The following is a 22,354-nucleotide window of genomic DNA, read 5'->3' on the forward strand; positions in this document are numbered from 1 at the left end:
TACGTTACCGCTGAGGGGTGGGAGGGGAGCGCTGACTCACCCGCCGCGTCACTGCTGGTGTGGGGGGGGGCTCGGCTTTGCGCAACATGTCACAATATATTATGTGTCCTTGATCTTGTTCCTCTACACTACATGTTTCGGCTTCAGACAGCCACACGTACTAAAGAATAACAGCGGCACGCACACAGGAAGACTACACAGGATAACACCTATACAGTGTGGAAACAAGAACTAGCCGCTGCGGCACTTAAGACATAGGGCGAGTAACCCTAACAATTTTAAATTTAAAATTTAGAGAAAAAGAAAAATTTTAAAGGATTTTAACATTAGAACTAAAGATTTTATAGTGCTACTACCGGTATGTCAAAATTAACGTGTGTAAAATAATCTACAAACCAGACAGATATCAACGAAGTAGATGTTGATAATAACAAGGAAAGTGTTTTAAATGTTAAATTTTGGGCTGGGTGCAGTGTGACAGCAACGTGAGTGTTATATACCTGATGATGGCCGTCTGAGGCCGAAACATGTAGTGTAGAGGAACAAGATCAAGGACACATAATATATTGTTTGCACTTGGGATAGAATTTGTATCATTATATCATTTATCATATGGAGTGCAACAGGATGCTTAAATATAATAATGGAACTTAAGGTTTCAAAGGCATGTTTCATGTGAACTTATTTTCTAGGCACCCTTCATTTAATATGACAAATTCAAACAAGTTCATCAATATTTTGACAAACAGGTGGGAGTACAGCATTCTTCTTTACTTTCAGGGGAGAGGTTTGTGTGAACATACTGTAACTTGGCAGCTGAGAGACTGGGATAGTGGAGCCGGTAGAGACGGTCGCTGCTAAGGAACAACAATGAACACATGACCCCCACGGTAGAGTACTGTTGGAACAGGTGTTTTCTATTGGGTCTGGCCCGAGGCTACATAGCTACAGCACCCAGCTGTTTGAAGAGTTTCCACATGTGAAGGCAAGTTTGAATATCTCCACCGCATCCCTGCAAGTTGTAGGAGGTGAAGAAAAGGGAACCCAGTGCTTGGGGGTATAACTGGACCACCCTGTCCCTGGGTGATACAAATACGGCAACCTGGCCCTCCAGGTTGGTGGAGTGTCGAATCTGAGGCAATAAAATGTGGTCATAAATCCTGCGGGACTTGGACCCGAGAACGACTGTGCTGGTGAAGGCCAGCAGCATCTGTAAATTACATATCTGTCCTCTCATCAGAGAGGGTACCCCACCTCAACATGCAACTCTCTGACAGTAACGTAAATCTGGTCTTGGGCCCCAGATGGGGGATTGACACCAAAACAAACAAGCCGACTGACCGTCAGTCATAACATGACTTTAACTTTGGCTTTGACTTTCTGAAGAGTTGTACTCAAGAATGTGAGGACATCCGGAGCCATGAGTTATATGTGAGATAGTTGCCAGCCAATAATGACATAGACAAAAGAGGCGACTGTTGGGATCCGTTACCAGGAAACCACCAGTGGACAAACTGACAAGACTTAGTGCGTGCTGCAGTGAGAAACTGAGCGTGTGAATTAGCAAAAGCACTATAAGCACTTGCAGTCACAAGTTGCAAGAGTTCAATATATCCAATTACTAACCCAAATCCCATGTCTAGTCACTTAAATTGTGACAATATCTTGCTTCTGTACCGCCCATTCAACAGTTTCAGTTCCTCCTCCCTTGCAGATCATTCTATTACAAATTAGCATACTTGTTCTTATTATTTGCACATACAATGCAGATAAGTTTTCAACTAGCAATAATCGTACCTCGGAAAAACCTCACTGGTTATGATATTGCAAGGGCCGAGAAGGCCTACCCTTCATATATTCTATTCTACAATGCACATGATCCTGATAAAACATTTTTAAGGCACCTGTAGCCTTTAAAAATTCAATAATACATAACTGACAGTACAGTCATGTACGTGTAAATCATACAAATCAGGGACATTAGATCCCTCAAATAGGACACATACAAATAGGCTTCTTAGCTTACAACAGTAATTTTTTAGTTAAAAAGTAAAGGGATTTTAAATTTCTGGAAGTTACTCATATTGTGACATGATGGCTGAAAGCCTGAACAATGTAAGATGAAAAGACGTCCATTGCCAAGTAACGGCGCTGTAAACAAATTTCTGGGGCAAAAAAGCTGATGCAACAGTGGAGGAACTGTTGGAGAAGAAATGCACACCAGAACTGTTGGAGCGGTGTTCTCTATGCAATCCACCCTGAGGTTATATAACAGGCACCAAAAGAGAGCTGCACTGAGTGGTTAGCAGTCAAGATTGTCAGTCTGCAAGCAGTCAGTACTTTCCAGTGGTGGACAGGCACAGCTAGGACGCAGATAATAGCCAGGAGTTGCAACAATGAGGAGTAGTGTAAGACAAGACAGCAGCCATTAAGGACCAGAGACATATAACATGGAAGCCAAGAAATTTATGGCATTGCAAGCCATTACCAGGTGATAAACAGTGAGGAGAAAGCAGACTGAGAAGACTTAGTGCACGCTGCAGTGGATTGTAGTGTGTGAGAATCAGCAGTAGTGGTATAATTGTTGTTAAAAGTTTCAAAAGTCCAACAAACCCAATTACCAATCCAAATCCCCATGTCTAGGCACTAAATACATGATAATATATAGCTGCCCTTGTAAGGTTACATGTCCTTCCAGCAAACTTACTTCATCATCTGCATCAGTGTTGTCCATCGTAGAATATTTCTTGTATCATATAAGAGAGAATGAAGGAGTTACTTATGAATGACCGTTTTTCTTTCTGAAACAAGCACAATTCTTAGACTAATTTTATAACATAATTTACATACTTTACTATTTTAATTCATAAGAGAAGGTGCCTTAGGGTTGGAAAGATAGGGTCCATGATGATTTTAGGAGAAATTATGTATTTTCTCAGTTATGACATGATATGACTTCATGTTGTCTGGCAGGTCATAACCAAAATCACAACATGAATATCTTAAATACAGGAAACACACATTCATCCTTGCTGCTAGCCCTACACCTTCTTACTGCTTGGTCTGTTATTCAAGATTCTTGTCTGCAAAGTAACAGCAATGAAGACTACTGTCACGTGCTTGGGGTTCAGTGACAGTTGCAGATTCAGATGAAGCTGTTTTATTGGACAACTCATTCACAATTACACTTGCAATCACTACAATCACTCTGACATAACTTCTTCCAGGCGATGCGACCTGACTAGTCCATCGTCTCTGATAACTCCTCTGACTGTCGCAATCTAACCTCTTAAAGGAGATCTTCATGTACTGTTGAGAGAACACCTTGTCCAAGGGTTCTGTCTGTCTTCAATGCAGCATTGGCTAGTGTATATGTTGCTGCAGAAACTCAACAATTCTGTCTCTATTGCCTAGGCAATTTCCTAGGTAGTGGTCTTCCTATGTATTTGTTGCCACTGAAGTACATGCCCTTATTGTAGCTGTTGCATAGCAATGGACATCATATAATCCGGCTTTTAGGTGACACGCCACAATACTTACGAGCAAATGAGATTACAGTTGACTCCACACTTGAGAAATGTACCTTTCATCTAGGATCTGGCAGAATTTTCTTCAAAATAATACACAATACCAGAGAAATGCACAGAACTTCAAACTCCTACCTACTTTCACAATTCTTGCTAGAAACAACTCCCAGTTTCCAGTATGTTAAAAGAAAATCCATGAATGTCACTCAGCTGCGTCTCATGCCTGTAATGTTAACTGGTGAAAACAGGAAGGAACAAACATAGAACCTGAGGATTTAGTACCATGTTCACAACGGCCTGCCAATGGACTCTATGCTGAGTCAGATATAATCAGTCTTCATCCTCATATCCTAACTTCAAGATCTATTTTAATATGATCCTCCTATCTATGGCTAGGTTTCCTTGGTGGTCTCATCTCTTCAGGATTTTTATTACAATTTTGTATGTGTCTCATCTAGTCGCTGGCTTCCCACCGTGGTGACCCGGGTTCGATTCCAGGTCTGGTCAAGTGGGATTTGTGGTGAACAAAGTTGTGCTGGGGCAGGTTTTCTCCGAGTACTTCGGTTTCCCCTGCCAATCTTCATTCCACCAATTGCTCCACAATCACCCTCACCTATCATCTGGGGCTGGTACAATAGGCCAGAAGTGGCCGCAGTACAAGGGACTTAGTCCCACCCCATTAGCAATAAAAAAAATGTGTCTCATCTCAGTCTTCTAATTTTCTTAATGTATTAAGGTAATTTATAAAGGAGACCTAGTAATGGTTCTCACAATCAAGCTAAGTATGCATAGATTCTAAAGGATTCTGACAATGGTATATAATACTCAGAATTACTGTATTTTTGGACTTTTTCCATCATCCAGTGATTGAGATTAGCTCTTTCTAAGGGACCCAACTGAGTAGGTGTCTTCCTCCCCTCACCTGAGGATGGAAAAAGTCCAAAAAACCTATTAAAGTATGTGACTCCTCCCAATACACAAATTGATTTTTGTTTATTAAACACCCACATCCTGATACAGCTAACAACAAAAGTTCAGTGAAAACTTGTATACACCATATGAGACTACCACCGAACTTACAGTTTTATGAAAGCAAAATTTCAGAATTCTGACATGAAGTTAATACTATGCACACTTCAAAAAAATTTAATTATAGCTGTAAAAATGTTCTAATTTGTAAAATGGAATGCAATTTAATATCAGAAAATGTATGTACCTCAGCAGTCAATGTGACCATCCATACTCCCTGAACAAAACTACATGACTTCTTGACTGGCCTCTTATAATTAGGCTTGATAGAAGGCACCTTATACTAATTCACAAAGTACCTTCAATTACGTTTAATTTCTTGGAAGAGTCTAATTGAGAGAGCAAGCATTCAAGAGAGAGAGAGACAACCTCATGCCTACACTTAGTGGACAATTTGTTTCAATTAAATCAAATTACAATAAAAAACGTAAATCACAAGCACATAATGTATTCACACTCATATATGCACAATGGAAAGTAACTTAACATGCTAATATACAGAGTAAGGTAAACATGGTTGTGCAATAGTAAACTTCTGGCATCCAGTTTTACCTGCCTTGAAGGAGAAAGAACACATAGCATATATAACACATGAAACAAAATTGGAGCACAAACTCTCCATGTGCTGATTACTCGTTAAAAATAAGTAAAAAACATTATTTACAACATATATCATGGGACCCATTTTTTTTTTAGAAAAGCCCTGTCAAATGAGGTAACATAAGTCACAGCAGTGTTGTCATGATGAAACATGGCGAGTTGTTTGCTGTACTCAAGACACACAGTATAGAGCCGGGCTCAGCTGTGATCAAATGATAACAGAATATACACACAATAAATACTGCAACATGCTCTTAACACTCTTAACCATTGGTACTTGTAAGTCAATCTGGCACTGCTACACAGGAATACACACTACATTATCCTCGATGATGTTACCCAGACACTAATGTGCTTCCATGACTGGAGCAGCATCTCAGAAGGGACTATGGAAAACTATGCAAAACCCACTTTCAGGATAATCAGTGTCCTGGCCAAAATTTAAACCAGGTGCCCTTGACATACAACTCACAAGCATTATTGCTGGTGCCACCTTGAACTATAAGAAAAGAAAGTGGAAAAGAAACCTTGATAAGACAAGTTCAGGCAGAGCTCTTATAAAAACCAGCCGAGAGAAACCTGTATCACAGCTTGTTCTTAGATAGAACCTGTTCTGTTGCATCAGAATGTACGAGGGGGTACCCAAAAGAAACCGAACTTATTTTTTTTTAAACTTATTTATTCAAATTTTAAGCACAAACCTTCAATCCCCTTCAAAGTAGTCTTTTATTCCATTTTTCAAAACATTGTCTAAATTAATCTTTTGAGATGCTTGACAGCGCCTCTGTCATTTTTTCCTTTCATGTCTCTTTTCATTCGAGGAAACAAAAAAAAATCACACAGGGCAAGGTCGGGTGAGTATGGAGGGTGAGGAACAGAGGTCATACCCTTTTTGGTCAAGAACTGTCGTACAGACAGGGCTGTGTGAGCAGGGGCATTGTTATGATGGAAAAACCAGTCACCCGACTGCCACAAATCTGGCCGCTTCCACCGCAAACTGTTGCGCAATCTTTTCAAAACTTCCAAGTAGAAAGCCTGGTTAACTGTCTGACCCTGCGGAACAAACTCTGAATGGACGACTCCTCTCACATCGGAAAAAAAAATCAGCATTGTTTTCATGTTTGATTTCACCTGACGAGCTTTCTTGGGGCAAGGCGAACTTGAAGTCTTCCACTGGCTTGATTGTTGCTTTGATTCAGGATCGTAAGCATAGCACCAGGTTTCATCACCGGTGATAATTTAAAAAAAAAAAAGTTTTGATCATTTCGGGACTCTTCTTTCAAAGCACAGCATGCTTCCATGCTTCCTTGTTTTTGTTCAGCAGTCAGCAGTCGTGGCACGAATTTTGCAGCCGCTCTTTTCATTCCCAAATCTTCTGTCAACATTCGCTGAACTGAGCTCCAAGTCACTCCCAACAGCTCCACAATTTCTTCAATGGTCTGTCGTCGATCTTCCTCGATGATTTCACGAATTTTTTCAACATTTTCATGTGTTTGGGCCGTGGAAGGACGACCAGAACGAGGTTCGTCATCAATTGACATTTCACCATTTTTGAAATGGGAAAACCACTCAAACACTTGAGTTTTCCCCACAGCATCGTCCTTGTACGCCGTTTTTAACATTTCAAGAGTTTCTGTTCCACTTTTCCCGAGCAAAAAGCAGAATTTCACCGCCGCACGCTGTTCACGAAAATCAGTCATTGCAAAAACGACGATCACACAAAACAGTTGTCACTATAAACTCTGCCGAAACTAGTCCTTACCTTCTGAAGCAACAGTAGTCGGCTTATCGACTCAGGAATGTTAGCTCTATGCGCTCATAGCGGCAAAACGCGGTACTACAAAAGCTCTGCCTACAAAAAAATTAGTTCGGTTTCTTTTGGGTACCCCATCATAGATGAGATTCACAAGGGGCTTTCATTACAGGGAGGGGGCCCTCCTCTCTGTTCATGCTGTTGGGATGACGCTAAATCTCTACTGCTTGCCTGATGATACAATCCATGCATCAGGATTTTCTGACAAAGACATTGGTAATCTGAAAATGGATGTGATGGCCACTTCTTCTGCTACAGCCAACTTATCCAGATGATGAAGACCCAATATGAATTTATCCACACTTCCTCAGGATGCTGTAAAATGTCCAGTGTCTTCAAGCCTAAACTGTCCTTCACTGGCAGAAGAAAACCACATAGCTTCCTTGCAGAAGGCCAATAGTTATGCAAGGGCAACATTCTGCTAATGCAATTAAAGGTTGTATCAACAAAGGGTAGAAAAGTGATTCAAGTGAACTTCCCTCTGAATGGTGTGATCTTTCCATGACAGTGATGATATAAAGACCACTTTTTATCAAGATGAAATTGGATTTGATTCTTAGGTTATTTAAGCATGCTGTTTAACACCACAGATGTATACTGAATGAGGCTGGAGATGATCATTAATTTGCATGTAATGATTTGGGAGAAGGCAGTCTTTCTGATAGATACACTCACTGAATTTGGTGTATTATTTCATGGGTAATTAAACCATTAATTTCTACTGGTCTAACTACAAATACACCTGACATTGTAAAGTTTCTGCCCTCAATGTCATGTGGCAATGCTCATGTTGAACAAATTTGTGAAACAGTGTGTTCTAATCATCGTTTGACAGTGCGGGAAATAGCAGAACAGTGCAACATATCGATACGATCATATCATGACATTCTTACAACAAAATTAGAAATGCATCCAGTACTTTCCAAGTTTGTCCCACAACTTCTGACACAGGATCAGAAAGACTGTCATGTTGTCATCTGTAAGGAACTTCTGGATCATGTTAGTGAGGATGAAAACTTTCTGATAAGAATTATAACTGGTGATGATACATGGGTTTATGGATATGATCTGGAAAAGAAAATACAGTCTTCACAATGGGTTGGAAAAAATTTGCGAGACCAAAAAAAGCATGGCAGGTTGGGTCAAATGTGAAAATCATGTTGATGGGTTTTTTCATTGAGGGTGTTGTTCATCATGAATTCTTACATCAGGGGCACACTGAATCACTGTTATTATCTTGAAGTGCTAGAACATCTAAGAGAAAATGTCAGGAAACAAAGACCTCAGTTGTGGAGAAGCAACTCCTGGTCCCTCCATCACGACAACGTGCAACTCATGCATCGCTACTGATTTGTTACTTTTTGACCAACATGAACACAACTGTGCTTCCTCAGCCATCCTACTCACCTGACCTGGTTCCAGCACTCTTTTTCTTATTTTTCAAACTGAAATCCTCTTTCAATGGACCACGATTTCAATGACTCTAGGGATTACAGAAAATTCACAGAGCTACATGCAATCCCGTTTCCCAAAGTGGCTCAATGCAAGAGGGGAGTACTTTGAAGGCGATAAGCCTCACTCAGTTGCAGGCATGTCTGAGAAAATTATAAAAAATAGTTTCAAAACTTTTTGAACAGACCATGTATGGTACATACATTAAAAATGCTGGACCATGAATCTCATCTGTGGAGACAACCTCTGCACAACCTCAACATCATTGTAAACAATCACTGTAAAGCATCAAACAATACCGATTACAATTTGACAGAAAAACTCAAATCTCACAACCCAGAGCATGATTTTGGTTCCCTACCATGTCAAGTTTCTGAGAAATTGTTTCTTCTTGGCCAAGTTTGGTTTGGTCAAGTTAGCTTCACTAACAGTGGAGAGGGGGAGGAGGGGAGGCAAACTGTATTCTGCACTTTCACCCTATGCACCATGAAAAATGTAAACAATAGTGGGCCTAAGTTTGAAATTTTGTGTTTAATGTTACATCATAACAATCACCGGTAAGTTTAATGAAATTAAAATTTATCCTCAATTATACTTTCCACAATTATTTGTTACCTTTTTCGTTACATCCACTTAACAGACCTAGAATTGCACACACCTGGCCCTTTACCTGCTTAACTGACCACTATGAAATGAAGACATTGGGAAGTGGAGGCACAGCTCCACCATTCTTCATCTCCTCAATAACTGTAGTTGAGTTGTCCGTTTCACGACCCGGATACGTAGTAACTGCATGAAATGTATGCTAGGCTCATGTTATGGGTAAGATATATTAAAAATTACACTAATACCATACGCTATATTAATCAGTGTACAGACTACTGCTCCCCTTTTCAAGGTTTTGAGGGGGGGGGGGGAAATATGCGTATAACCCACTTACATGGTAATTTAGGCCATACCAGATGTTAACTTACGCGCCAGACCAAAATATAAAATGTCACGAAGTAAACCAGTAACTTAATAATGTGACAAAGAATACCTTCCTCGTGTCCTCTCGACTGTATTTCACACTATTGCGAATTTACAAAATACTGACTGCTGCCGATTTGTGCTGAAACACATCTTGAAACTCAACTGCTGCATGGAACGGCATTTTTTCCTATACCTTTCTGTCAGATATCAGGTGTGACTTTCCACTAGTTATTGTCATTAAAATAAAAGAAATGGAAGTATGATTCTTCTTCGGTGTATCGCTGTTAGAAAATACAGTCATATAATATGACCTTTCTAATGATTTCATAACTTGTCCTTCCATCGTACAAACAAAAACAATAATTATCTCTTCAATCTGAAAGTCCAAACACCCGAATAACACTTAGACCAGTTACACCATCAAACTGACGAACTGACGAAATTGACCGAGTTTATGATTGTATTGCATTTGTAATAATAGATGGCAGCAGGAGTGAATGTTAGTGTACGTCAACATTAGAATCAACAAAGATCAAAACAGAACTGAGAGTAATACAGAAGAAATATAAAGATTATTAACTTGTAATCCAAAAACATAATTTGATGCAGTATTGGAGCTTGTGGTGTGGCGTGCGGCAACTCACGAATTCAGTGTCTTGTATTTCAGTATAGTTCACCACTGCTTGCCTAACTTTTACAATTTGGTCTAATTACACTAAGTTCGGACAAATTGTTTTTCACCCACAGAGAAATTCATAACTTTCGGAATGAGTATTTCGCTTCTTATTTTTTGTTCTTCCTGCTAGCTTATATGTGTGCTGGGTAACATTTCGGTGTAGGTAGTGAGGTTATATTTCTTTGGAAGATAAATTGCCATGTAATTCTATACATATAATTAGTATTAATGAAGGTCAATACAGCGTCTAGTCTATCACCTTGACACAGGACTTCCCTTTCTTTGCCGTAACAAAACTTTTGTGGTAGATAGGTACCTCTTCCATGTATGCTAAAGGTGAAGGTTTCCTCCAGAACTTTGGTATTAACACATTGTATCACATCCCAGATGACCACAGTCTTAATATTCATTATTGAGATGTCCCCAGATCTCATACTAGAAGAGGTATTATTTCTTAAAATATATTAGTCATATGTACTAGTCAATTGACTTGTTAGTAGAAATATTGTGTTTTGTTCTCAGGGACTAGAATTTCCTTCTGTATGTTTTGGAGGCATACATTCTTCTTACCCATGAACATGACAAAGTGTACTGATTCACATATAAGCAAAAGGAGAAGTGTGACAGTGAATAGTGGCTGGTGAGGAAAGAAAACAGATTTTTTCCTCTCTTTGATATGTAATTATTCATGTTAAACATACATACATACATAAATTTCATTTCATTTCACAAGTCCAAACAAATGGACATGAAGGTCGTCATACAAAATTTAAACAAACACACCGATAACAAAATAATTAAAACTAATTGTTTATGTTATGCTCCACATATTCAGAAACTGTATCAAAGGAATTATTCATAAGATATAAAAACAGCCTATTTTTAAAACTAATTCCATCCTCTTTAAGGCTTTGAATGGTTATAGGCAATCTGTTGAANGCAGAATGGTTCCCTGCATGCATGTAATAGAGCTTTCCTACCTATAATAAGAAGAGAGTTGTGTTACTTTGAGTTTTGTATAATTCACTATGTTGTATTGTATTTCAGATTGAATAACAGCTGTGACATTTTTCACAATGTGAAAATTAAGTTGGTGACATTTTTCCTTTGGATACTTCAGTACAATACTGTTACTTATAATTTAAAGTAAACAATGAATTAGGTTTGTCTGCCTGTAATATGGATGGAATAGGAGAGAATGTTTCTGAAGAAGCTAAAGCTTCATTTTGGAAGAAAAATATAAAGGCAGTTCCAGGAAGGTGAGATTGAATTTGAATTGTTTATGTTTTAATTGTTTTCTGAAGAGGAAGGTAATATACATACTATTAATATATGCATCCTTATGAATTTTTAGTGCAGTCGTCGGTTTCAAGCCAACTTGATATGGAAGTTGTGTCACTGTAAGTCACTTCAGCTCTATAATTTTTACAGACCAATCTTCAGTGATACCAACATGGTATCCTTGATAATAAGGTTATATCAAATCTTCTCCTTACCACTGCCACCACCTTTCATACTAGGCTGCCTGACCTGTAAAACATAAAGTTGTTCATGTGCTTAATTAATTAAGCTCTATACTATAAAAACATGTATGGTAGTTGGGGTATAGCTTCACCTTTCCTGACCTTGAGTCTAATTGGCGTGAGTGGTCAGCTTCATGCTCCAGCTGCTTTACCCCCAGGGAAATCGTCTCTGGTACCTGTTGGATGGGAGGGTGGGTGGGTCTCAGATCTAGTCTTGATGCTGTGGAGAAGAGAAAAATTTTGCCCTCCTAGGAATCAAACCTGGTCCATCAAGTCCATAGCCAATCACTATACTGACAAGAATGCTGACTTCCCTGTGGCCTCTTCAGATCATAATTTATAAGGAACTATGTATCTTATTGATGGTTGGTAGGACACCTTGTACAGGGGATCAGCCCTATTGCAAGGCTGCTACCTACACAGAGAAATCCAAACGTTGAAGAAACACGGACAGACATTCATGACTCCAGTGGGATTTGAACCCACCGTCCCAGTGTGTGAGTGGGCAAAGACATTTCATACCTTAGATTGTGTGACCATTGCAGATGACTGTTCTATCAAATACTTATATCCTTGGAGAGAAAAATTTTCAATTGAGTACAGTAAATGTTTCTGGACTTCTGGGATGTGTGGCATCAAGTCTCATGAGAGAGTTATGTTATCCAAGTCTTGTTTATAGTAAAGCAGTACAAATTGGATGTTTGATTTATCATAGGCCAAGTCCAAAGAAAGACCCAAGAGGGAATCGACAGCGGAATTCAAGTTCAACCTCTTTTCAAGACTTTCAAGATAGTGTTAGTGATGCCTGGGACATAGGGGATGATGAATTCTGCATCATTTCAGGTAGGAGGTCATACAGTTTGAAAGGTGTGCAGGAATAACTATCAAAGTAAAAAATTAACATTTTGAGATGTAGCATTTTTTAAACTGTGAAGAGTAAAATTTAGTTAAGACTGTGCCATGAAGACATGGGGGGAGTGGAGGTATAGATACATATTTTCTTGACCTCGGCACTAGTTGGAGGTGAGTGGTCAGCTTCATGCTCTGGCCGCTTTACCCCAATGGAAAGAGCCCTCAGTACCCATTAGATAGGTTGGGCCCCAGAGCTGGTCTGGACAATGCGAAGAAAAGAAAATTCTTGACACTACCAGGACTTGGACTCTTAACCCTCAGTTGTCCAGCCCGTAGCCAGATGCTGTACCAACTGCACTATCCTGGCTCCCTAAACTGTGAACAGTAACAACTTTCATTCACACTGCTAATGCAACAAAGTAATAGTTTGTGAATTTGCTCCTTTTTACTGTTTATTGAATAAGAGAAATATTTCTGGGTCATTTGCTATACAAGGAACAATAATTCATTCATTCATCAGTAATCTGTCAGACGACAGGTCCACAATCTCTTCCAAAACAGTTCCTCCACTTAATGCGCTCTTCTGTTTTTGGAAAGAGACTATCCAGGAAAAGTGATAATGTGGTAGTTTTTCCATTTGCTTTCCACATCGCAGTACAGCAGCCGTTCAAACCACTCTGGTCACGCCTGTTGCTATACGAACTCGAGCATCATTTGTTCTGTGCTTCAAGTCGCTACTGATGATGCTGCTTCCGGCATCAGTTTTGGGTTTTTGGTGTCTCTCTTCATCTGAAGCCTACCCTTTGACCTGTCCAGCAAGGGAGGCCCTGCCAGTAGCTACTTTACCGCTGGTATAGCCCTCAGGGTCCTTGGCATACTCAAACCCCCTCACCACGATAAGGTGGAGACACCAACGAGGGGGGAACAATAATATGTAAAAAAAATTGTAAATATCATCAATATCCAATCACTGACTTCAGTTTTTTCACTTGCAGGGGGCAGTTAAGGGTTGCATTTTTGTACACATATGTCATAAGTCACCAGCAATACCTGGAAGTTATTTCAGTGTAGGCTGAGAAGAGGGAAATTTTGCATGACTCTGTTCCCTGGTGTTGCTTACATGGAGCATCTGTAATAAACAGTTTAGGAGTGTAAAATTGAAGCTGAATAAAAACTCTTCAAAAGAAAATGATAAATAATTATGAAGAGTTATAATAATTAACACTGATAGAGATCTCATGATATTTTACTTCTCTGATAATTGTCATAATTGTCTCTAATCACTGCAAGTTTTTTGTAATATTCTTGGGAAGATGAAGTATAAAATGTGCACTGAGACAAAGTGTTGTGGTTCTTAGAACATGAAAGAAATATTGTATTTAAGCATCCTGTTTCATTTCTGTAACATTCACATAGAATATTTATATTACAGTTCCGTTAACAATGCAACCACTTTATTCCTTAGAAGTTTCATTTTTTACATGTTTCAGCCACAACCAGCCCTAGAGAGGTGTAGAAAGTGTACAAAATTTTAAATTTAAATTGAATTTAAAAATTTTAATGAAATTTTAGTTAATTGTAATAGAAAGTGAGTCACGGTGTATGGTGGATTGGCTAATGTTACTGGATCGTAATCACAACAATAATATGTCACAATGCAGTTACACGTGAAATGTACTACCAATATTCAATGCAGGTAATGGTTTTGGCGAATTGAAGTACCTGATGATGGCTGGCTGGGGCCTAAACATGTTCTAAAAAGTGAAAATTCTGAGGAATAAAGTGGTTGCATTTTTGACAGAACTGCAATATAAATATTCTATGTGAACATGAAAGAAAATAATAATGAACATGATATTGTATGTTGTTATGAATTAACTGGCTTATTCAAAGTTCTAGCTTATTAAGATTAAGAAGGTGCATTGTAAGACTGACAAAGAGCCAGAAGAGGTTATTCCTTCTTGATAAGGAATATTTCTGTTTGCAGTCGCAGCGAAGGGCTCAGGTTTTGTGCTAACGCTTAGCAGCATCTTACCTGCGTTCAGAAAATTCTCCTACACACTTCTGATTAACAAGATCTATATTTTTATCACATTTTAAAAACGAGTGTCTTATGTAAAATGTAACTACACCAGTCACTTTTTTTTTCTTTTGTTTCAATTTCTGTGGGCATGTGTATTTTAATTGACTGCCTCTGTGATCTAGCTGTCAGAGTTTCTGGCTACAGATCCAGACATCTCAGGTTTGATTCCTGGCACTACCATATTTTCCGAGAAGTAGTGGGTCTGGAACAGAGTCCACTCAGCCTCGTGAGGATAATTGAGGAGTTATTTCAAGGAAATAGCGGCTCCACTCTAGGAAACCGAGATAAACAGCTGTGGGGGTCCTTTGCGCTTACCACATGACAACCCCTGTCCGCAAAAAGTTGGTACTAACTTCACAGACTACAGGCAACAGACTTTTTTTTAATGTGTATTTTAATTTTCACCATTTATTCAGACACCTTATTCAACTAATCAGTAGCACTAAGGATATACCATGAGATAATACAACTGACCCATTTTGTGACTTTGGGTGACCTTGACTGTTATCCCCAGGTACCCTTTAATTTCTTTTTATAATCAATTAAGGGACAGATATTTAATACTTGTGGTGGTTATTATTGAATACCTTACTTTTAGATGTGAAAATTTCCAAGAAAGTGGCACAGTCAGCTGCCTTGAGTGTATTAAACAGTCATCGGTGCCCATCTGCTGGGGAGACTTCACCTGCTTTGAAGCCTTGCGACTTTACAGTGTCTGAGGAAAAGAAGATAGAGGCACTGCAGTATTTAGCATCACACAGAGGTAATATACTGAATAGATTCATTTTAAGTAAGAGTGTTTTTTTTTTATTGCTAGTGGGGTGGGACTAAGTCCCTTGTACTGCAGCCACTTCTGGCCTATTGTACCAGCCCCAGATGATAGGTAAGAGTGATTGTGGAGCAGTTGGTGGAATGAAAATTGGCAGGGGAAACCGAAGTACTCGGAGAAAACCTGGCCCAGCGCCACTTTGTTCACTTAAGTAAGAGTGTTTTTTTTTTTTTTATTGCTAGTGGGGTGGGACTAAGTCCCTTGTACTGCAGCCACTTCTGGCCTATTGTACCAGCCCCAGATGATAGGTAAGAGTGATTGTGGAGCAGTTGGTGGAATGAAAATTGGCAGGGGAAACCGAAGTACTCGGAGAAAACCTGGCCCAGCGCCACTTTGTTCACTTAAGTAAGAGTGTTTTTTTTTTTTATTGCTAGTGGGGTGGGACTAAGTCCCTTGTACTGCAGCCACTTCTGGCCTATTGTACCAGCCCCAGATGATAGGTAAGAGTGATTGTGGAGCAGTTGGTGGAATGAAAATTGGCGGGGGAAACCGAAGTACTCGGAGAAAACCTGGCCCAGCGCCACTTTGTCCACCACGAATTCCACTCGACCAGACCGTGGGATCGAACCTGGACTGTCACGGTGGGAAGCCAGCGACTAACCGCTTGAGCTATGGCACGGCCCAAGTAAGAGTGTTACACAAATATTTACAGTAATATCCCGTCTACAGTGAATTACACCGACCTTTCTTCGAGTTCACCGCAAAGCGTTTTTAGGCATATCTCATCCATTGTTTGCCAGGCAGTCTTCATGATTGATTTCAATATGAATATGAGGACAACTGACAATGCAGGGTATGATATGACAGTACATGTCACCTGTTTTGTAGACCCACAGATGGCCTCTCCTGCACACTGCACTTCCACACCTCAAGTGCCAAATTCACCCCATTCACAGAGGCAATTTCCAGGACGTCCACAACCTCTGCGAGGCAATACAGGAAGATCTAAGTTTCATATTCAATCCCGTGAAGGTTGGTAACATGTACTTACTTCATTAAGGTTGTGTACCAGAAATGCCTGTTAAACTTAATGTTCCAAGAACATTTGTGGGATTATTATGCTATTCATATAAATGTATGTTTCTGCTTTCTGTTTTGCATTCATGCATATGCTTCAGGAGCCGATTGTGAAACAAGTAAGCTTGAAAGATTTCAGCCTCTGCTGGAAACTCAACTGTTGAATCTCGAAGAGTTGCGACAACTAAGTTGGTCAGGAATTCCTGTGAAAGTGCGAGCTATTACTTGGCGCCTTCTCTCGGTGAATAACCTCAGTTCATTTTATTTAATTACCATTGTAGTCTTGAAAGGATTCTGACGATGATGTATGCTGTACAGAACTATTAGGCTCATTTTGGACTCTATCCATCGTCTGGTATATATAAGACAAAAAACCACAACTTTTCAGAAACTGCATCTGTCTCCATCCTCAGGTGGATGGGGAAAGATAGACCTACTCAGTTGGGCCCGTTAGAAAGAACTAGTCCAGTGATTGAGACTAGCTCTTTCTAATGGGCCCAACTGAGTAGGTCTATCCTGCCCCATCCACCTGAGGACAGAGACAGATCCAGTCTCTGAAACATGGTTTTTTTGTCTTATATATACCAGATGATAGATATAGTCTGTAATAAGCCTAATAGTTCTGTGCCATTATAGTGTTCATCATTTATATAAAAGTATAGAATCATAGGACAAAAAGCTAGCAGTCTTGGTTGTTTTAATGCTACTGCATTGCTTGTCATTTTAGAAGGAATGATAAAAATTATGTATTCGTAACAGGGCTATCTCCCAGCAAACTTTGAACGAAGGCAGCAGGTATTAGAAAGAAAGAGGTTGGATTACCGGAATCTAGTGAAACAGTATTACGACACCGAGCGAGATGAGACTCGCCAGGACATATATAGGCAGGTTTGTGAATGTGCAGCAACCTAAATGGCAGCCATTAATACATATAGAAATATTTTTCATTCCAAAATCATTACCATTTATGCATTTAAATTGTTATGGTCTACTGAACTTTGTTGTATTTACATTTCATCAGATACAGTAACTGAAAGTCTGAGAGCTATGCAACTGTATGATAAAAACATTTTACTTTGTTCCAGTGATGACAATTTTGTGGTCTGTTTAATTTTTCAGATTCACATAGACATTCCTCGAATGAGTCCTTTAATAGCCTTGTTCCAACAGAAGACAGTCCAAGAGATGTTCGAGAGAATCTTATTTATCTGGGCAATTCGCCATCCTGCTTCAGGTTATGTGCAGGGCATTAATGACCTGGTTACTCCCTTCTATGTAGTTTTCCTTCAGGAAGTTATACCAGCAGGTATAGATATTCCTTTTGGTGCAATTTTCATGAAAATTTGGTATTTTTAAGAATTATTTTTTGATGGATAACAGATTTTAGTGTCCATGTGTTTTCAGATTTTAATATTATTCTAAGAAACATTTGCTGTGAAAGGATCAGCTCGAGATAGTTTATGTTTTAAACTATCATAAACTGAATGGTTTCATTAAAGCACGTTTAATTCTCAGACGGAGATCTGGATAACTGGGAAGTGTCGTCATTACCAAAAGAACAACGTGATATTATTGAAGCTGATTCTTTCTGGTGCCTCTCCAAGTTCTTGGATGGAATCCAAGATAATTACATCTTTGCTCAACTAGGCATCCAACATAAAGTGAATCAGTTAAAGGAACTTATTCAGAGGATTGATGGTAAGAATTGTATTAAGCGAGGCAGTAAACCGTTTTTACTAAATTAATTGGGGCCACCTATTTTAATTTTAATTTTAAAATTGAGAGAAGCAGTGTAGAGAACCGTTTAGCATAACAAGGATGCCTGATGATGGCCGTATGCAGCCAAAACATGTCATTAATAAAGATTAAAGTTATTGTAACAATCTTGTGTTGCATTGTGATGGAAATATATATTAATGAAATAATTGAAATGATTATGCTTTTTCTGAGATTGGACTAATTGTAATTTTGAAAGTGAAATATTGTTGTTAAATGTGACCTTAGAAGTTCTGAAGCCAAAATATCTTAAGTAGAAAGAATGTGAAAATCAAAACTAGAATCAGTTATGAGTCATTTATAATACTTGAAAAGAATTTAGATATAATTTAAATAGTAACCTGAATCCAGTTGTGGTTTATTCAGTCACTGTGCCTCTTCAAACCTTAACAATGATACGATGATGGATGGTAGAGGAAACCTATGGCATAACTTAGGATCTCAAGTGTGGTGGGAGTTTGATAGTCCCCACATGTATAAAGTTTTAGTATTATGGAAAGAGAGAGAGAGAGATAAAAGGCACAGGGATCTTGATTCAACCATTCTCTAACCTGGGATTTTACCGTTTAGGTAATAAGTAAAAGATAATGAGTTTATTCTTGATTTGGTATCTGAAAATTAAGCATTGTCTTAAATTCATGTGCTGTAATAATACTGAGGATATGTATTTATAGGCTGAATAGAACACTGACATAAAAGATATGCAATCAGTCTGATTCCTCACTGCAAGATGATGCCTGATAGGCAGTGAACACACTGAAAAAACATGCAGATAGAATGATACATTTGTTATTTAGTGAAGTTATGGTGAGAATATCTCATCGGGCAATACAATTTTTTGTTCATGTTGTGGTTGATTATTTCAAGGGTTTGTATGGAAACTTAGAGTATTCCTATGAAGACATTTCAACAAATTTACTTACTTACTTGCTCATGGAGCTGAGCCCTTCTTGAGGAGCTGCCAATTCTGCTGTTACTCAAGAATTTCCCAGCATTTTATGTAACTTGAAGGTTCATTACCATGTTCACAAGAGCCCTCCACTGGTCCCTGTCCTGAGCCAGATCAATCTAATCCATACCATCCCATCCTATCTCTCTAAGATTCATTTTAATACTGTCCACCCACCTATGCCTTGGTCTTCCCATTGGTCTCTTTCCTTCTGGCTTTCCCACCAATATCCTAACAATATAAAATTGATTTGTTGAATAGTGTAATTTCTTCCCTTTTTCTCTTTCATAAGAGTCTCAGTTTGGAAATCTTTATTATTCAAAATTCAAATTAGATTCACATAAATGTAGTAATCATGATGAATTTATGTGAATACATTTTATCTTTCTGAGAAAATATATCAGTTATGCCGTTTTGAGAGCAATATGAAGGAAATCCTTAAACTCCGAAGTGAAAATTTATTCATTTCTTTCATCATATTGGAGATAAAAATATAGATAACAAACAAAAGCAGCACACGCCCTCCTTTCAGAATATAATGGAAAGGTACCATGTTAAGGATAATGCAAGAAAAATCTGTAAATTAGAATTACTGAAAGTGTGACATATCATGACAGCTCATTAAAGTGATGGGTTACAGACTCAATGGCCAGAATTTGATTCAAAGTAGGAGAGCAGTAATTTTTCATACTGCCATGTCAGCCAGTCTCATATCAAACTAGGAGAGACTTCCTGTGGCAGTAAAGTTGCCAAGTTTGAAGCTGTCTATTCACCATTTTCCGGTGTCAAGATTAACTTCATAGTTCCCGTATGTCTTCATGGCATGGAATTTTACAACTACGCAAATAAAGTAGAAAGCATTACAACATAAAAATTAGCAAAGTTAACAAACCGTTCTGTACTGTTCATTTATATTTTAGGTCCTCTGCATCGACATCTTCAGCATCATGGAGTTGATTACCTCCAGTTCTCATTTCGATGGATGAACAATTTGTTAACCCGTGAACTGCCTCTACACTGCACCATCCGTCTGTGGGATACGTACCTGGCAGAATCAGATGGGTTTGCCTCATTTCAGCTGTATGTATGTGCAGCCTTTCTTTTGCACTGGCGAAGGGAGCTACTGGTAGAAAAAGACTTTCAGGTAATTAAGAAATAGAAACAGGTTAGTTAAGGATTCAGTACAGTTGTTAAAATTAAACAATATTAAAATGAAAATTAATGAAGTATGTAATATCCTTGAAAATATGTCACAAATATTTTATATCTGGAAGTACCTAATTAAAAAATTTCATCCCATATTAGGTCAGAGATGAGGATCCACCATACAATTAAAACAAATCTCTCAACAGCTTCAGAGCTTCACATTCAATACAATATTATTACAAGCAGCTCAGTAGTTGTAATCATCTTTGAACATTGGTATGTGAAACATATCAACAGCCAATGTAGTTAAAACCTTTATATTGTATTTCCTCGACATCTATTACTCAGTCTCTTTACAAGTCTCCCGTGGATTCAAATAAGTCAATTTTAGGCTGAGTTTTCATCAGAAACAGAATATCTTTGTGAAGTATTTTATTTCAACTACACCACCTTCGCTTATATGTTAATATAGTAATGAAACTACTAGGTAGCACTTAACATTCTGATTTATGTAATGCCTGTTAACATAACTGTACTACTTCTACATCAGCATCTTTCTGCATATATTCAGTTCTTTCTATATTCTACACCTCACTGTGCCTCATTTTGGTGGTCAGGCATCTTGTTCTCCCACGTTGTATAAGCAGCGATACATACAAACAAACTCTGTGACTTTAGTATGCAAACAAACTATACAAACTGAGCAACCACCGCTTGTCGGCGAAGTTAGTGCCAACTTTAGCAGATAGAGGGCGTTGCGTGGTCAATGCAGCGTATCCCCACGGCTGTTAATTTTGGCTTTCTAGACCAGAGCTGGCGCTTTTTCCATTCAGGTAACTCCTCAGTTATCCTCACGAGGCTGAGTGGATCCTGTTCCAGACCCACTACTTCTCAGAAAATCTGGTAGCACCTATAATCGAACTTTGACCACTAGACCACAGAGGCAGTCAGTAGTGACACACAGGGCTTGGTATAAGCACAAGCAGAGATTTATGGGTCTTATTTATGCATTTTTTCCCATACTGCAGATTTCCTAGTGTTTAAGGTCACTGCTTAATGCAAAAATTTGGTGCTCTGCACTCACAAATTCACATTAAAACATAACTATTTTTTCTAGGGCCTCATGTTGATGCTGCAGAATCTACCAACACAAAATTGGAGTGACTCTGAAATTGGTATGCTGGTTGCTGAAGCATATCGTTTGAAATTTACATTCGCTGATGCTCCAAATCACTTACAAAGTGGAGAGAGGTGACCAGGCGTATCTTTTGAAGAATGGCCACTACATTTCTCTCCTAACTTCATGAAGAGAAATTTGTGTTCTGTGAGAAAGTGTGAGAATTTTACAGAGTTCTACATGACACACATCCTCTCCTTATATACTGCAGATTGTTACATCCTCAGATCTTGTACTGAATAGTACTAAATAAACTATAGATTTATAAACTGTTAACCTGCTAAAGGTGCTCCATTATATGTTATTTCATTGATTGATACTATCAAATTTTGTGTGATATATATTTAAAAGCTTACAGATGTGTTGAATAACTGGAGGCAGTAAATTATTATTGCCTTATGTATGAGAGTTATGTTTATGGAGTTGTGAACTCAGAAACAGATCGTACAGAAACTGGAATAAAAAATTAAATAATCTATGAATTAAATGATACGATACTGACTTAAATAGGCACATTAAAAATTAAGATTTGCTTAATTGATTGTTCATAACTTATCACAGAGTAGCCCAGAAGATCAAGCCAAAGACAGTTAATCAGTGCAGTTCATATATAAATGTGCCATCATGCATAATGCTGTGAAAGGATAAGTCCTCTAAACTGGCCAAACCATAGTCTTTATTCCTTTATTAATTGTTTTATGAAACTTGATTTCAGGGAGCACAAAGGTCTTCAGTTTATCCATATGATTCAGAATGCAAATAATAGAGAAATAAAGCTTTTATTAAAACAACAGTAAATAATTAGCCTAAAGTAATGGATTTAAAAATTCATCTGCTGTCCTCCCTTAGCAGTTTCTCCAATGATTGTTGAAATATTTGTATAGTGGTAGTGGTGGTTATTGTAAAAGTAAAGTAAAGCTATCCCTGTAACAG

General features: G+C 38.5%; 2 protein-coding genes and 1 pseudogene across 19 annotated transcripts in view; 1 reads left to right on the forward strand and 2 right to left on the reverse strand.

Moving 5' to 3' along the window:
* Positions 1 to 9,816, reverse strand: part of LOC111870300 (tetratricopeptide repeat protein 39B) — a 54,720-nt gene extending 44,904 nt beyond the window's left edge. The window contains exons 1-3 of one of the 11 annotated variants that reach the window (XM_033753811.1): positions 9,587 to 9,815; positions 8,377 to 8,564; positions 2,708 to 2,801 (exon numbers count right to left, since the gene is read on the reverse strand). In XM_033753811.1, the coding sequence (XP_033609702.1) occupies positions 2,708 to 2,734 (27 nt within the window). In that variant the 5' untranslated portion in view covers positions 2,735 to 2,801; positions 8,377 to 8,564; positions 9,587 to 9,815. The other 10 variants (XM_023862593.2, XM_023862675.2, XM_023862829.2 and 7 more) reach the window with 10 other exon arrangements.
* Positions 1,712 to 1,834, reverse strand: LOC111872702 (annotated as a pseudogene).
* Positions 9,817 to 9,871: 55 nt separating the features above from the next.
* On the forward strand, positions 9,872 to 21,909 carry LOC111870676 (TBC1 domain family member 22B). Of its 8 annotated transcripts, none has more exons than XM_023863664.2 (12): positions 9,879 to 9,942; positions 10,592 to 10,709; positions 11,117 to 11,328; positions 12,308 to 12,435; positions 15,126 to 15,290; positions 16,185 to 16,328; positions 16,475 to 16,614; positions 17,133 to 17,261; positions 17,493 to 17,679; positions 17,889 to 18,071; positions 20,019 to 20,242; positions 21,362 to 21,909. In XM_023863664.2, exons 3-12 carry the CDS (start codon positions 11,249 to 11,251, stop codon positions 21,497 to 21,499), a joined length of 1,518 nt encoding a protein of 505 aa, XP_023719432.1. In that variant the 5' UTR covers positions 9,879 to 9,942; positions 10,592 to 10,709; positions 11,117 to 11,248; the 3' UTR covers positions 21,500 to 21,909. The 8 variants fall into 8 exon arrangements, with proteins under 8 accessions (XP_023719343.1, XP_023719432.1, XP_033609875.1 ...); XM_033753984.1 differs by having other exon boundaries at positions 9,913 to 10,513; positions 10,592 to 10,747; XM_023863176.2 differs by having other exon boundaries at positions 9,913 to 10,513.
* Positions 21,910 to 22,354: the final 445 nt, after the last annotated feature.

This window comes from Cryptotermes secundus, unplaced genomic scaffold (genome assembly GCF_002891405.2).
Source record: "Cryptotermes secundus unplaced genomic scaffold, Csec_1.0 scaffold112, whole genome shotgun sequence".
NCBI lineage: Eukaryota > Metazoa > Arthropoda > Insecta > Blattodea > Kalotermitidae > Cryptotermes > Cryptotermes secundus.

Coding starts and splice junctions, on each gene's coding strand:
- LOC111870676 (XM_023863575.2), top strand. CDS start 11,249: ATGGATGGAATAGGAGAGAATGTTTCTGAAGAAGCTAAAGCTTCATTT. Junction 11,329..12,307: donor ATAAAGGCAGTTCCAGGAAG/GTGAGATTGAAT, acceptor GATTTATCATAG/GCCAAGTCCAAAGAAAGACC. Junction 16,329..16,474: donor TCATATTCAATCCCGTGAAG/GTTGGTAACATG, acceptor CATATGCTTCAG/GAGCCGATTGTGAAACAAGT.